Raw genomic sequence first — 16,496 nt, forward strand, 5'->3', positions numbered from 1 at the left:
TGTGTCCATATGTTCTCATTGTTTAACACCCACTTATGAGTGAGAACATGCGGTGTTTGGCTTTCTGTTCTGTGTCAGTTTGCTGAGAATGATGGTTTCCAGCTTTATCCATGTCCCTGCAAAGGATATGAACTCATCCTTTTTTGTGGCTGCATAGTAGTCCATGGTGTATATGTGTCACATTTTCTTTATCTAGTCCAGGCGTCCCCAAACTACGGCCCATGGGCCGCATGCGGCCCCCTGAGGCCATTTATCTGGCCCCCCATCGCACTTCAGGAAGGGGCACCTCTTTCATTGAAGGTGGTCAGTGAGAGGAGCACAGTATGTGGTGGCCCTCCAACGGTCTGAGGGCCAGTGAACTGGCCCCCTGTGTAAAAAGTTTGGGGATGCCTGATCTAGTCTATCACTGATGGACATTTGTGTTGGCTTAAGTCTTTGCTATTGTGAACAGTGCTGTAATAAACATGTGTACGTGTGTCTTTATAATTAGAATTTATAATCCTTTGGGTATACCCAGTAATAGGATTATTGGGTCAAATGGCATTTCTATTTTTAGATCCTTGAGGAATTGTCACACTGTCTTCCACAATGGTTAAGCGAATTTACACTCCACCAACAGTGTAAAAGCATTCCCATTTCTCCACATCATCTCCAGCATCTGTTGTCTCCTAATTTTTCACTGATCACCATTCTAACTGGTGTGAGATGGCATCTCAATGTGGTTTTGATTTGCATTTCTTTAATGACGAGTAATGTTGAGCTTTTTTCATATGTTTGTTGACTGCATAAATGTCTTCTTTTGAGAAGTATCTGTTCACATCCTTCACCCACTTTTTGATGGGGTTGTTTTTTTTCTTATAAATTTGTAAGGATTTCAATAATTCCTGTTCTTCAAACATCTTTCTTCATGATCCCACATATTTACCTCTAAGTACACCCCAGAAAATTATAGTACAATATTTATATATTTGTCATATGGATCTCTCTAAATGTTCCATACTGATACAAGTTTCTAGATGACCAACATTTTCTCATTATCTTCTCTCTTGCAAACTCATACCTAGCTAGAGTGCATTTGGCAGTTGTTCAGTTATTGAGATAGATAAATTCACAGCACTTTTCTTAAGTAGAAAGTTGGGGCAAGAGTGAGTGGGAAACAGCTACTTCCAGGTCTGTGTGAAAATGGATAAATCCTTAATAGTTAACTCTTTGGAAGTGGTTAGAGCCTCCGGACATGTCCTAGACCACATTCAAAAGCAAGGAACCTTCTCTTTGACATCAGAGTCTTTTGTAGTTTAATAGAAGGCAAACATAGGGAATATTTAAAGCAATGTAAAAAGTGCCCACAATAACAGAGTTTTTAACATTAACATTTTCTAAAGTCCGCTATAGCCAGGTGTGGTGGCTCACACCTATAATCCCAACACTTTGGGAGGCTGAGGCAGGCAGATCACCTGAGGTCAGGAGTTCAAGACCAGCATGACCAACATTTGGAAACCCCATCTCTACCAAAAATACAAAAAAATTAGCTGGGCGTGGTGGTGCATGCTTGTGATCCCAACTACTCGGGAGGCTGAGGCAAGAGAAGTGCTTGAACCTGGGAGGCAAAGGTTTCAGTGAGCCAAGATTGTGCCATTTCACTCCAGCCTGGGCAACAAGAGCAAAACTCTGTCTCAAAAAATAATAATAAATAAAATAAATAAAGTCCACTATGAATATTGCTGCAAGCAAAATCTCATCAACTGAGATCAAATCAGCCCAATGTGCTAGGGCAAGGTCTCATTTTATGCTTTTGACTTAAGTAGTAAGAATAGAGGTTAGAATGTAAATTCAGAAAATGAAAGGCACACACATACACACACACGAACACACACACAGATGCACTGACAGACTACAAAGAGACACTGCGCTGCCGAGACCCAGAACATAGAGATATATTGTCTCAGCACTGATTGTTTATGCAGCCCACAAAATCTTTGGAAACGGGGAGATTTCCAACTGATATTTCTTTTAGCGATGACTAAGTCTGATAAAATATTTCCAGTTGCCAAAGAGGGGGTTGCGGAAATGATAAACAGAAACAGCCCGTAAGCCACTTACCTTGCCACATGCCATCTGCGATCCACCAATAAATGGATATCCTCAATTCTTCTGTTGTTGGCGTAGTGCAAACGTTTGGGAAGGTGCTGTTTCCAGTAAGGCTTGAAGTGCTGATCTGGTTTTTTACACTGAAATAGAAATGAAAAAAGACTTTAGATGGAATGTCTTTTAAAATTTTTCTTACAAATTCTCTCTCTAGAAAGTTGAAGGAGATTTTAAGCCTAACAAAATGTTAGGGAATAAATGAAAGTTATTTCCATCAAATAATGCACACTGAAAACAAATAGATGCAAAGGAGATTAAATAACTTTGGAGATGGGTGAGATCATCGCTAAGAGCAATTCACACTCCAAGGCCTTTCCCGACTCCTTCAAGTCAAGCGGTTTGGGCTGGGGTATCGGTGGGCAAGGAGGAGTGTCTGGGTTCAGGCATATCTGATTAGATGCTCTTATGCTATTGAGGTCTCTAACTAGCATCCGGAACAATAGAGCAGAGTGGGTGGGCAGCTCTGGTTCAGAGAAAGTAAAGATTTGTTTAATCATGAATGAATACTTTTCAGTTCTAATGGAAGGATCAAATATTCTCCCTTTGTATCATTGCCAAGACCATTAGGGAGCCTGCAGCTGACCACAGGCCAGAAGTTTTGAAAGCTCTTAAGGAAACAAATATACAGGATGGCAGGGCAGTGAGGAAAACGTTCCTCCCGCCCCCAGGGGAGGCACACACAGGAGGTAGGCTGCTCCAGGGGCAGAGGCCTACGGAGGGCAGAGAAGGGACAACTTGCAACACTTACCGTGAGATTGGCAATAATGGCTTTGGGGTCATCTGTTCAAAGAGAGGAGAAAGATTTCAAAAGAAAACACAATCATTACCAAGAAAAATCATTTCTGAAGCAAGATACTCAATTCTTTCTTCTTCCATCCCACAGAAGACTATCACTGTAGTGTTTTGTTTGAAAGATAGGTAAACGTGTGTGGGTATTTAACATTTCAGTCATTGATAGGCAGCTAAACAAGCAGAACAAATCCCATAGTAAACGTCCCTCCTAGGTCCGGCTCTGCTCTTCTGGAGGGAATTCCTCCTTCCATAGCACCAGGATACTGCCAGGTAAATTGCTTCTTGTTTTAAGTTCTCCCGAAGGGTTCCTCTTGAGACATAGTTTATTTGCAGTTTGACCTCAGGAACTAAACCGGGCATTTGGGGCTTTTAGTGTAACTTCTTATTTATCTGCAGATCTTTGACAGAAGTCTTCACCCACTTTGAGATGAAACTCCTAATCCATTGAGTTATTTTTGTTAAAGGGAGTTTTATTTCCCTAATTATATTCTAGGTGTAATTATATAGGTAGCTGCACCTCTCCAGCCATAGACACGCACGTGCAGCACCTCCTTTATTTTCAATAGCAGCAAGTAAAAGATTTTAGTCAATACTCTGAGCTAACTAAAAGCAAAACTATGTAAATGATGGCTGTGCATAAACTGTGGATGGGATTGTATTATCTGATGCTCCCCTTTTGGGCGGAATGTGGGGAGAAAGAGGAGATTATAGGTTGCTTGGATTTTGCTTTGTTTTCAGGAAGTTTGCTTCAGTATGTTATTACAGAATCAGCAGAAAAGGAAAGCTGTGTTCAGAAGAGATAGCAGCTATCATGAGGCAGCCCTCCCTGGCATAGAAATGCCAGTAGAGCAGGCCTTATCTGTATCACATGCTGCTGTATCCCTGGGCCTGTGCATAGTAGAGACACTCAATACATATTTTTTAATGAACGTTTGTTCATATTTGCTAAAAATACATGAATAAACTTAGCCTGGGGGTATAACTATACAGACTCCAAAGACTATTTTCAGAATCTTAGTTCTAAAACTAGCAATCTAAAGCTAAAATGTGGATTCTATTGACCTTAATTGCATCTCTTACTAAAAAGCAAATAAGTAATAATGTAATAATAATAACCTAAATAGATTCCATACTGTGTGCCTGTCTCTCTATAAGAGCTTTGCAGGCACCTTCTCTCTGGTCAGTCACAATAACCCTGAGAGGTAAATGCTGTTCAAATCCTCACTAAGCCAGTAAGTTTTCAGAAGGAGGAGGAGTTGGCATTCTGGCACCCAAGCAATTTGATTGAGCAAACCAGGCTTCATACATCATATTCCTCAAAGGGATGAAACAGAGTAAGTTCATGGTCTTTGAAAATAAAGAGAAGTAAATAGCATGCACTCAGATAAGTCCCAGAGAATTACTAGGAAATATCCAATGCCTGAGGTCATTCTGGGAACATCAATCCTTCAATTCGGAAATACTCAGTCTTTTCAGGCTAACAGTCCTCATTTTGTGTGAAGCAAGGGCAGGGTTTCAGCTAATCTGGGTTTAAATCTCAGATCTGCAATTTACTAACCATCATCCTCAAAGCTAGTTCCTTCACCCCTCTCTGAGCCTTGATTTCTACAGTCTATAAAAGGTATAATGATACTTATCACACAATGCTATTAAAAGGATTAAATAAGATTGTGAGTGTGTGTCCACGGGTGTCTGTGTGTGTGTATCTGAAATAGTGGTACGACATCATCATCATATTCAACCTTTATATAGCTTTGATTATGTGCTAAACCCTGATCTACGTTATGTAAACACAATCTCTTATTTAATCTTCCGAAAAACCCTTACAGAGCAGACGAAGCAGAGGTACAGGGCACTCATGTGGTGAGCACCTAGCAGAGCCGAGATATGAACCCAGACATCTGTGCCTGTCACCACCCCATGCTACTGTCTCCCACAAAATGAAACCACATTGTGAAGTGTTTTTGTAAAGTACAAAACTTTTCATCATTGATGGTGATGATTTCGTGGGCCATAGGAAAGTTATGTTTTTTTTCCCCTACTAAACCAACCTCCCCATTACATGTACTAATGTCAGAAATATCATTAAAAATAGAGAAAATCTTTTTTGCTTAGCCCTAATCTGCAAATACTAAAATTGAGGGGTGCCATAATGACTGTGTCTCATCCATGCGAGGGCAGGGAAGGGAGGACACAGGGACAGGAAAGGTCACGGAGGAGAGAGGGCAGAAACACCCACGTTTTGTTTATTTCACAACATTGCCTGGAGCTGACCTTGGAACAGTTCCATTTGTGTTGACTCAGGAACATAATTAGGGAAAAATTTAATTTTCCAAAGCTGTAAGGTTGGTGTCAATGGTTTCTTATTCCCAAGGCTAAAAACTCTAAATAATTTTTTTTTTCAAAGTACAGCATAAGCCCAGGAAAACTATGGACTTCTCAAAAGCTAGATAGACAGCACCTAAAAATCTTAGTCCACAAATTAAGTTTGTATCAGTGGTATATCATAACCTAAACATGTAAAACATAAGTGACAAGATTATTCCTTTTTATTTCTAATCTTTCAGAATAGCTGCTACTTCCCAAGGGCTTAATAATTTTTCCTGCTAGCTTCTACTAATCACTTTTTTTTTTTGCTTTTTTTTTATTGCATTTTAGGTTTTGGGGTACATGTGAAGAACATGCAAGATTGTTGCATAGGTACATACATGGCAGTGTGGTTTGCTGCCTTCCTTCCCCTCACCTGTATTTGGCATTTCTCCCCATGCTATCTCTTCCCACCTCCCCACCTCCCCGTCCCTCCCCCATTTCCCCCCAATGGACCCCAGCGTGTAGTGCTCCCCTCCCTGTGTCCATGTGGTCTCATTGTTCAACACCCGCCTATGAGTGAGAACATGCGGTGTTTGATTTTCCGCTCTTGTGTCAGAGAAATGCAAATCAAAACCACATTGAGATACAATCTAACACCAGTTAGAATACCAATCACTTTTAGAAACAGAATGAGCTCCGTTCCACAAGGCTCCTAGGAACCCTCACAGTCCAAATGGGGTTCTGCCAACCCTTATGTAGACCCTCTAGTTTCAGCTATAAAGGACCAGCCTGAACTTCTTATTGAAAAAATTCTTCTTTTATAAACAGAAGTTCGTGGTCATTAACACACTTCAGACTAAGTACAATTTCCACATGATAAGAATAAGAAATATTTATACATTGCTATATATTTATATTATATTAATATTTATATAATGCTGCTATGTGCCAGGAACCATCCTAAGCAATATGCAAAGATTAATTTCTACAGATCACTGCTAGCATTTATCATCCCCATTTTTCAAATGAAAAAACTGAGGCTTAGAGTTTAAATGACTTATTCAAGGTTATTCAGCTAAGCAGTAGCAGAGCTAGAATTTTTACCCAAGTATTTCAGCTTTAGAAAATGAGTCCTCGCCTATTCCATTGTATTACCACTCTAATCACTTAATATTTTAAGAATCAACTTACATTTAGCATTATTGCTAAATTTGGATCGAATTCTTCCTAGAGTTCCAGGCACTAAAGTAATATCATCCACATTAGTTAGGTAATTACTCAAGAACTCAGTTCTGTCACACGTGACATCTTCCATTCCTATGGGGAGGGAGAAAAAGTATTTTCAAGCAATATTAAAATGAAAATCTTAACACGGACACTAAATATAACATCCAGGCATCTCTTTATTTAGTTTTTAATAACTTGATGAGAAGAGCTGTGACTTTTGAGATTTTTGTATTTGACTTTAAATGTTTTAATGCTTCTCTGTCTAATCTTTTCTCTAGACTTTTACTTAGCCATATCATCTTGCAAGCACTAGAAGGGTGAAAATGCATTACCTCAATTACACTTTAAGTCATTCAGCCAGAACAGCAAGACAAAGGAAGTCACCAAGATTTTAAAAACAACAACAAAAACACAATTAGACAGTCTTTACCTAAAGGATCTATTCTTTAAAAACAAAACAAAACAAAAGAAACCCTAGATTGCTTCAAACTCTTCCCAGCTAGGGGTAGTATAAATGGAATATACAGTTCTGTGTCTCTTTTACAAAATGTCATTTTGCAATTCTCTAATGTATCTCCTGTCTTGAGTACATAATCACCAGTCCTCACTGTCTCCACTGGTGGCCTTGGATGTTACTGACAAACAATACTGGCAACAAGAAATGAGAAGGAAAAATATCAATTCCAATGACCACCCAAACTGAAAAACAAAATAACATTGAAAACAAGTTGTAAACAATGTAATTAGTCAGAACTGAAAGCTAGCAACTAAAGCATGAGAAGGTTCTAGGTAGGGAGTTTTTTTAAACAACAAATATTTCTCCTCCATCCCAAGATTTGTTGCCTGTCCCCATCAAGAAAAATTCTTTTATCAAAATGCTTTTATTTAAAACACTGTTGTAAACTCAAATCTTAGCAACATAGACTATGGAGGCTACTATAGACTTTATTGAAATGTACGACACAACCTAGAATGACGGAGAAATTTTAATATATTGCTCAGAACAAATCGATATATGAATATTCTCTAACTGGGAAAATAATCCTGTTGAAGAATACTCATATATTCACATCCTGTAAAGGATGCCGTAAGTTCTTAAAGTAAGGAAATATAACCAGAGTAGCCCAGATCTGATAAAATTCAAATTATCACCTCCTGGGATCCCAGATCCAAAACCTTCCCTTCTTCAATACAAATTGGAATGAAAAGCAAGAAAAAAACACATAGCATAAGGATTATATATCTTATACTTTAACAGTTAAACCCTTAGGAAGAAAAAATAAAGCAATGAACAGCTACTATGTTTTAGCACCATGTTAGCCCAGAAAGGGTAAGTCCCCAAATAAATATTAATAGAGGGATGAAAGAATCTCCCATTTGTTATATTTCTAGGAAGTCCCTTATGCCACCCCAACTGTGAACAACCTCCCTTGCTTTCAAAATCCATCAGGCACCGTGCTAAGAGCTCCTCAAGCATCATCAGTCTTTACTCTGCAGGCCAACTTCGTGGAGGGGTGTTAATGTTCTCGCCTGAGAGATGAGGAAACTAAGACTCGGAGAGGCCACGAAAGGTATATAGTGTCATATAGCTGTTAAGTGACACTGTGCAATTTGAACTCCCATAAAATTCATTCCAACTCCAAAGACCATGCCCTAAAACACTAGACCATACCACCTTTTAAGAAAGAGGTGCTGTATACTTTGGGAGGCCAAGGTGGGCAGATCACCTGAGGTCAGCTGTTCAAGACCAGCCTGGCCAACACGGTGAAACCCCATCTCTATTAAAAATACAAAAATTAGCCAGGCCTGGTGGTGGGCACCTGTAATCACAGCTACTCAGGAGGCTGAAACAGGAGAATAACTTGAACCTGGGTGGTGGAGGTTGCAGTGAGCCGAGATTGTGCCATTTTACTCCAGTCTGGGCAACGAGAGTGAAACTCCGTCTCAACCACAACAAAAAAAAAGAAAAAAACAGAGGTGTTGCAGTTGTCCCAAACCAAATGGATGTATTCATCTTGGAAGCCTGCACACCAAGAAGCCAAGGTTTTTACCTATCCATGACCTTTACAATGCCTCAGCACATGACTCATTGGGACCCTTCTACTTAGATGTCTGGCTCCAGCATGTGAGCAAAGGCTCTTGAGCACCTCTGGGCAACTTAAATTGAATCAGCTTTGACATATGCCCCAACTTCTCTGACCTGTCTGTAGCTCTCCACCAAGTCAAACACCTGGGGCATGACTTTGCTAAGGGTTACATGTAGCCCACTCAGAGAGAAAAATTAAGCCCTTTCGGTTTTTTTCCCCAGATTTCTCATAGATCTTAGAGGACATTCTAGGAACACCTTCAGGACCAGAGCTAGGGAAATCTTCCTGCCATTCTTAACAGAACTGCCAAAAGCCAATTTTCATCCTCCAAACTCCACTAGAAGGGAGAAGCCACCAATTCCAAGGCTACTATTTCAATCTAATATTTCCGGAATGCAGGAGACACTCTCTAGAACTGGTCTGCATGTCTCTGAGCCCCTTCCTGCTGCCCAGCTCTATAGACACATAATGTTTATGATGCTCTTGATCTTAAAGAAGTGGTCATAAGTTTTTCTACTTCATGAAGTGATTTAGAAAAACAGCTTCCTATAATGCTTCTGCCTCTCTTTGACAGCCCTCTGAATTACAGCAGGGCCCTCTCCTTTGGACTTTGACTTCCTTCAGTGGATTCGGAGAAACCATTTGATTACACGCAACTTCTTTGACAAGAATTCTATGTCTCTGCTCCTTTATCATATTTTTTAACTATATAAACTCTGTGGGCTCCTTTTGGGGCTGTGGCTGGCAGGGATAGGGGATTATCACCTGATATGTCACATTCACAGAAGCAGCTATTAATATCAAAAGGAAACTGTATCGCTTTAATAAGAGACAGATTTTTGTAGAAAGGCCTTTCCTGTAAAGAATTTTTAAAAATATAAAAAGTCTCAGCTTTTGATCAAAATGAACCCAGGGATCTCTCAGGTCATCACATGCTTTTGAATCATGGCCTGATTTCTTTCCCCATCTTAAAGAAAAGGGGAAGGAGGGTAAGAATAGAATCTTGGCTTCTAAGGGCAAGAATTCTTTTCCTCAATATGATCAGAAACAATTATCCATCTATCCTATTAGCAAAGAAAAAACAAAGCTTTACCATGGTCTCCGACAAAGATGACATTGACACAGCGATGCAGTTTTAGTTGTTTCAGTCCATCCATTAATTGCCCTACAGTTTTGTCAATTTCCCTCAGAGGATTTGTCATCTGGGAAAAAGAAGCAAGTTAGTCCCCACAGGGTTTTCTTTCTTTCCCTTTCAGTCTCTCAGAGATCTTCTACCCCTAGAACATTTTGGAAAGAAAACTTCCGGCCCAGAGGCAGAGCTTTGTCTGGGGAGATTGGCCTGCCATTGCATTCTCAATGGAAATCTGATCTAAGAATGTTATATATGCTTTTGTTTGAGAGAATTAAAACCTCTCCTCATCCAATCCCTTTAAAGATTCTTTGATATAAAAATGTCAAAAATATTGTTGATGAAAATTCTTAAAGAGATAAAATGGACTTTCTAAAATGTGACAGCATCCTAGAAATCCAAGAGTTTTGCGAGTGAACAGAAAGTCAGATAGACAGTTCCCTAAGTAAAATTACATAAGATTTTGAACCAAGGCAATAAGGTAGACATTAAATGAATCAAAAGCTGTTCTGAGGTTAAAATCATAACCTTCCACTGGATAATAAATTAGAATATCATGAATACAATGAGATCCATCTTGTTCTAAGTAATTTCACTGTTGGATTCTGCAAGCAATGGATTCTTAGTAAAAGAACCTATTCTAAGAAACAAGTTAATGCTTCTCACTTTTGTTCTTTTAAAGCTGATTTTGAGAGAAATAAGAATCTGTAAGTCCTAACTTAAACAGAAGTGAACCTAAGTTTGTTCTAGAATGTTTCTTCTTTAACAAAATATGAAAACTCAATTCTTTTCTGAAGACCATTTCCAAAGCCTGAAAAACAGTACCCATCTCTCATTTTCTTACTTCAAATGGAAGTTTCTAACAGCATGAACGTTTTCACATACTGAAGCCTTTCCATCGCCCTTTCAGCTTTAACTGTGCAATGGAAAGATTTTTAAGAAACATCTCCTCAGACAAAGAATAGAAAGATAGAGGAAGCATATTTAGATGAATCTTATAGTTTAGCTAACAATCACATACATACACCCAAGATGATTAAGATAAGCACAAAAGGAATGTGAGTATCACTTTTACTCAAACACATAATATTATCTTCCACTAGCATCTTCTCAGATGAATCAAGACCTTTCCTCCTATCATTTCACCAGGGAAATCAGGTGTAAACTTTTTTTCATGATGGGAGTCAGTATCTCAAATCCTATCCCAAGGAGGAAGTCATGATAGAATTTCAGAAAGAGATGTGCCATATAATCTGAAGGGATTAACAGGTGTGAAACAAAGTGGTATTTGCTTCTGAGAAAACCATGCTCTCCTGAAGGATCTCTGTCTAGATAAAGAAATACCAAATGCACAACAGGTTTTAATCTTTGGCAATGATTTATTTTCCTTTACTCAGCAGGATGACCCAGATAAAACCCAGAACCTACTTCTTGGGGATCAGTTCAGAGGATAACAGATAAGATACTGCTTCAGAAGTATTCAAAGGTTTTAGGAAAAGTAGTAGCTGATAGGCTCTTCTGAACATACTGAGAAGAGTAGATATTTCTTGTGGAAATGGCATACAACTCTATCCGCCCGTTATTTTCTCTTTCCTTCTGTCTCAGCTCTTTCCTTCTGTACAGCCTTCACCTTTTCTGATCACTGAAGGCACAGACGCCTAATCTAAGCCAACTTCCTATTGAGTTCCAATCCACATTGTCTTTGAGAATACCCCCTTTTACCTTGCAGGGTTGTTCTCAAGAACCGGGGCCACAGACCATGTGACTGATCCTGTGAATTAAGGGCAAACAAAACCAGTCTTAACAGTCACTCCAGCCTAAATGTTAACACTTTTTGGGGCAACAAACTCTTAAAAAAGGAAAATACTTCTTTTTTTTCCTGTTATGTTGAAAATTCGGGTAGTCTTCACATCAGTGTTAACCTCTGAAGCATCACAATCTTCTGGACTCAAAGCCAAGGTTCAATGCACCAGAGTTTTTCTAAAACTTACTCAGCCAAGTTTCCAACCAAGGCACTAAAGGCAACCTTCAGCTCAGACCTGCCCGCCACAAAGCTTTGGAACAGTAGATAAACTTACTTTGTCCTGACGAGTTTCCGCAGCATAATGATCCATCCTATGTATTTTTCTTCTTCTTTTCTTTGGAGGAGCAACTGGTCTTTCCTGTCTCCTCTTAGGGACAACTTTCCTCTTAGGTCTCTTAGCCGGAGTAAAGGGTGAGCCATAACTACTCTCCTGTACTGGCGGATAGAGATGTCTGGACTCAGAAGTCGTCTGTCCCTCTGGGTCAGATGTAAAGCTTACACTTTCCCATCTGGGATCAGCAGAGTCTCAGTTAGAATAGCTAAGGCTCCTTAAGTGAGAAAAAATTGGAATAAGGGATGGATGATTCGAGGAACTCTATGGAGAGAAGCCTCTTAAATTGATGTTGATACTGTTGTCAGAGCTTCTTTGCTGAGTACAAGAATCCAATTTAAGGAAATCTAGTCACATGGGTTTCTTTTTGCTGATATTTTTGGATATACAGGAAGGTGACATTAGAGAAGCTCTGTATTCCCTAACTCCTGCATTAGGGAGAGACTGGTCTTTGGTTATGAAAAGCTCTCCACTTACAAAGAATTAACTTAAAACTAGGCCAAATACTAGCCACTTGGACATTTCAAGGTGACAGTGATGTTCATGCTAGTGATTCCATTCAGAATCTGACAGGTGTCTATCTGTTTACACCAGCAAGTATGTCAAATCAACTGTCACTTTCATTGGCAAGGATCAAGGATGGAATGAAACATAAATAAGAAGTAATCCTCCTTAATCATCAATGTACTCCCACAAATCAGAACTTTCAGCAGGAGAAAGAACTCAATGACAATTGAGGTTTTCTGTATAGAGAAACTCTAAGCCAAAATCTCGTTTAAAATTAGATAAAATCTTAAATATCATCAAAAAGTCATCTCTTTTTTTTATCTTGGTATATACAGATCAAGAAAGAGTCTACTCATGCTCTTGCCTTCGGAAACCTGCTTTTAAGGGGAGTTACGTGCTACGGGTTTTGTTTTGAAAATCCAGAGAGCAGTAAAGTTGACACATAAACTGAAGATAACCTTTTGGGATTTCCAAATGCTGGAGGAAAAACAGGCCCCTGATTTGCTGATGGTGCAAAGGTGAATTAAAGCAGCAAGCCTTGCTGTTTACCTCACTGACTTCTCTTGGGAGGACTGTCCTGAGAGCCATTCAGATGCAGGAAGGGGCAGGAGGAAGAACAATGTTAGTGTATCCAAGAAGGGGGATGTCTGCCATGCGATGTCACCGTTTCCAGGGCAAGCCACGGCAAAGGCACTTCTGCTTCTGACTCATCCACTCCCTCCGCTAGAGTGATCAAAAGACACAGCCCCGAAGACTTTGGTTTTGTCTGTTTGTTTTTTAATGCTCCTACTTTTAAGCAAATCTCCATGAGAAAAGCAGCAAAAGGAAAAGAGGATTTTCCCTTTCATGGTCACTGAATACATTCTGCTAGCGATCAAGTCGGCCCATAGAATTCTATGCCATTTGCAAGAGACCTCAACATTCCAAAGGCTCCAAAGGTGAGCCCTTCCGATTGCAGCAGGTTAGAAGAGCAGAAGAGTAGGGTTTAGTCAAACTGGGTTTTCATCCAGTGATTATATTGCATGTATTTCCTTCTTCAAATGTTAGAGGTAGATGAAAGCTAAGTTTTCACTGACCAGCCATACTTTAGCCTGAATTTAGAGATTTTAGCCTGAGGTTATTAAGAGGATGGGATGTAGAGGTGCAGATTTCTCTGCTTTTCAGGATACTTTGCCATCTGAAGGTAGGGACTAGCCAGCCAAAGCTCTGCCTCTAGGCCCGGAAGAGCAGCCGAATAGGGGGTCACAGAGAAAGCATAGACGGTCGAAAAGAAAAGGAAAAAGATTGCGCCAATAATCAAAAGCAAGCATATCTTTGAACATTCACCATTACACTTTGAAACCAGGAGCAATACAACATTTCTTGAAGCTATTAGCTCAATGTTTGGTCATCTCATTTAATAGCTTTTGAGAATCATCCTGAAAAAATGGTTACTCAAATATTTAGCAAATAAAGCATAAATTTCAATGGAATTCATCTTAGTATACCATAATAGCATTTTGCTACTTAAAATCCTTTCCATGAAATTTCAAATATGAGTTATTTTCTTATATGTAAAACGTATATTACTAATTTTTAAATAATCTCTCAACTAGTATGTTATAATCTTTTCATGTATAATAAATGTAAATAATGACACATAGGTAGGTATATAGAACACACAGGTATATAAACCAATTCACCTACAATAGAAGAGGGGTTTTGCTGACTCGCTTTGGTTTCATGTCTTAAAAGTGTAAACTATTTTGTTTTTCTTTCAGTTAAAATAAGATTCCTAGAACCTGATGAGAAATCACTGAAATCTGAAAATATCCCTTGCCTCATGAGAAGAAAATGACCAGGTTGTCAGGTTGCCAATACTGAAGATAAACCCCAATGTATCCAATTAAGAGTTTACCCAGTAGACATATGAGAATACCCTAGTTGCAAGAAGTAGTAATACTGAAAATACATCACATGAATACTTTCAACTCTTAATGCAAAGGTACTGTAAGAAAAATCTGTTTATATATTTATGAGCAACCCTGAGCATAGAAAAATTATTACAGCAAATTAAAGCATCCTATATCATGCTTCATTGACTCCCTATTCAGTACTTTCAAAAAAACTTGTTTGTTTCTTAATTAAAACACATATACATATACTTTCATGCATGTAATTATAACTGAACTATACATATTAGAAATCCAAAGATGTTTATTGATAAGGAACATTTACCCTTAAGCCACATGACTTTAAAGGTTTGAGTTATACTTCATCTGTATTATTAAAAGCCAACTTTTGCCATAAAGAAAATGTTCTGTATAATTTGAACATAGTTATTAACTGACCACTTTGCTTATCTCCTGGACTGAAGGAGGGTTAAATGGTTCCATGGGAAAGGACTGTGGTCTGGGAATCCAAAGTTCTGTGGTTCTATCTTCAAGTTCTCCACTTAGCAGCCAAGCACAGGTACCAGAGTCCCACCTTTAAAAGAATAGCTATAGCAATCCCTGTTTTGCCTACCCCACAGGTTCTTTGAGGAGATATTATTACCCAAGAGGTCAAACTTTTAAGTAGGGAACATGGAACTGCTTAGGTGTTTTGTTTTGTTTTGTTTTGTTAACATGTTGATAAAATGTGGTTCCTTTTGTTCCCTTTAGGTTAATCTCAAAGAAAGTCATCCTAAAGATAAAACATCCATTCTTGCTTTGGTGTCTATTTATTTATTTATTTATTTAGAGACGGAGTTTCACTCTTCTTGCCCAGGTTGGAGTGCAATGGTGCCATCTCAGCTCACTGCAACCTCCGCCTCCCGAGTTCAAGCGATTCTCCTGCCTCAGCCTCCTGAGTAGCTAGGATTACAGCCACGTGTGCCACCATGCCTGGCTAATTTTTTTGTATTTTTAGTAGAGATGGGGTTTCACCACATTGGTCAGACTGGTCTCAAACTGCTTCGGTGTTCTCAACCGGCATCATGTATGCAGAAGTTTATCTCATTTTATCATTTGTGTTTCACAATCATACAAGACGGGTTAAATTTCAAAGGGATGGAAAAAGAGCATCTAACTTATGACTTTAGTGATTTCAGACAAACTAAGAATGGTTTCCTGTAGCTATTAGTTACTAGTACTTAAATAAACCACCACTGAATTCGTGTCAAAGCATTCAGAAACACTTATGACTCCTTGGTCACATGCTACAATTTCTTCAAAAATTCTTAAACCAAGATATGTTTATCTGTATCTCTAATTCATCTGAAAACAATGAACTTACTTATAGTCAGCAGTATGCTGTGGGATACTAGGCTACTTAAATATTTAAAAACTTTTAATTTGCAAATTTGCAAATTTACAAAAGTTTAGATTTGCAGACTCCATCATATTTTTTAATATCTGTGCTGAATGAAATGTGGGGACATTTCTAACCATTCCTTTCCCACCTTCTGAATTTGAAATTATACTGGATGCTACCTTACAGATTGTCTTCCATGATGATGGCTGAGTGTTTGATAAAAAATATGTCACCCTCAGCCAGGCACAGTGGCTCATGCCTGTAATCCCAGCACTTTGGGAGGCCAAGGCAGGTGGATCATCTGAGGCATCTGAGGTCAGTAGTTCGAGACCAGCCTGGCCAATGTGGCAGAACCCCATCTCTACTAAAATAACAAAAATTAGCCAGGCATGGTGGTGTGTGTCTATAATCCCAGCTACTCGGGAGGCTGAGACAGAAGAATCGCTTGAACTTGGGAGGTGGAAGTTGCAGTGATCCAAGACTGCATCAGTGCTCTCCGCCTGAGCAATAGAACAAGATTCTGTCTCTTTAAAAAAAAAAAAAAAAAAAAAAAAGTCACCTTGCTCTACTAAGCAGATTCATTCAGCAGTATAGTTCTCTCAATAATTTGTCGCTTTGGGGAGGGAGGATGAATATGTTCATATGCTGAGTGTGGTGACAATTTCACAGTATATAATACCTATTCCAAAATGTATTAAATTAAAAAGGGTCCATTACTACAACTTATGCCAAGTTGATTGTATTATATCTAGTAAGGTTATTGAGGCTGCTTAGCTCATCTACCCTCTCTAAACTGCCTAATCATTTTAAGGGTGCTGAAATTCATTTACAATGTTTTGTATCACAGCTTTCATCTCAAGATTTTTTTTCCACTCCTTTCCCAAATGCCAA

General features: G+C 38.9%; 1 protein-coding gene across 6 annotated transcripts in view; it reads right to left on the reverse strand.

Annotated features, from left to right (window-relative positions):
• Positions 1–16,496, reverse strand: part of ENPP2 (ectonucleotide pyrophosphatase/phosphodiesterase 2) — a 120,682-nt gene that overhangs the window by 29,463 nt on the left and 74,723 nt on the right. For 4 of the 6 annotated variants that reach the window (XM_074387082.1, XM_074387080.1, XM_074387081.1 and 1 more), the window contains exons 12-16: positions 11,769–11,924; positions 9,655–9,763; positions 6,439–6,564; positions 2,894–2,925; positions 2,101–2,228 (exon numbers count right to left, since the gene is read on the reverse strand). In XM_074387082.1, coding sequence (XP_074243183.1) covers positions 2,101–2,228; positions 2,894–2,925; positions 6,439–6,564; positions 9,655–9,763; positions 11,769–11,924 — 551 coding nt within the window. The remainder of the gene's footprint in view (positions 1–2,100; positions 2,229–2,893; positions 2,926–6,438; positions 6,565–9,654; positions 9,764–11,768; positions 11,925–16,496) is intronic. The other 2 variants (XM_010343680.3, XM_010343678.3) reach the window with 1 other exon arrangement.

The sequence above is a fragment of the Saimiri boliviensis genome, chromosome 15 (genome assembly GCF_048565385.1).
Source record: "Saimiri boliviensis isolate mSaiBol1 chromosome 15, mSaiBol1.pri, whole genome shotgun sequence".
Taxonomy (NCBI): Eukaryota; Metazoa; Chordata; class Mammalia; order Primates; family Cebidae; genus Saimiri; species Saimiri boliviensis.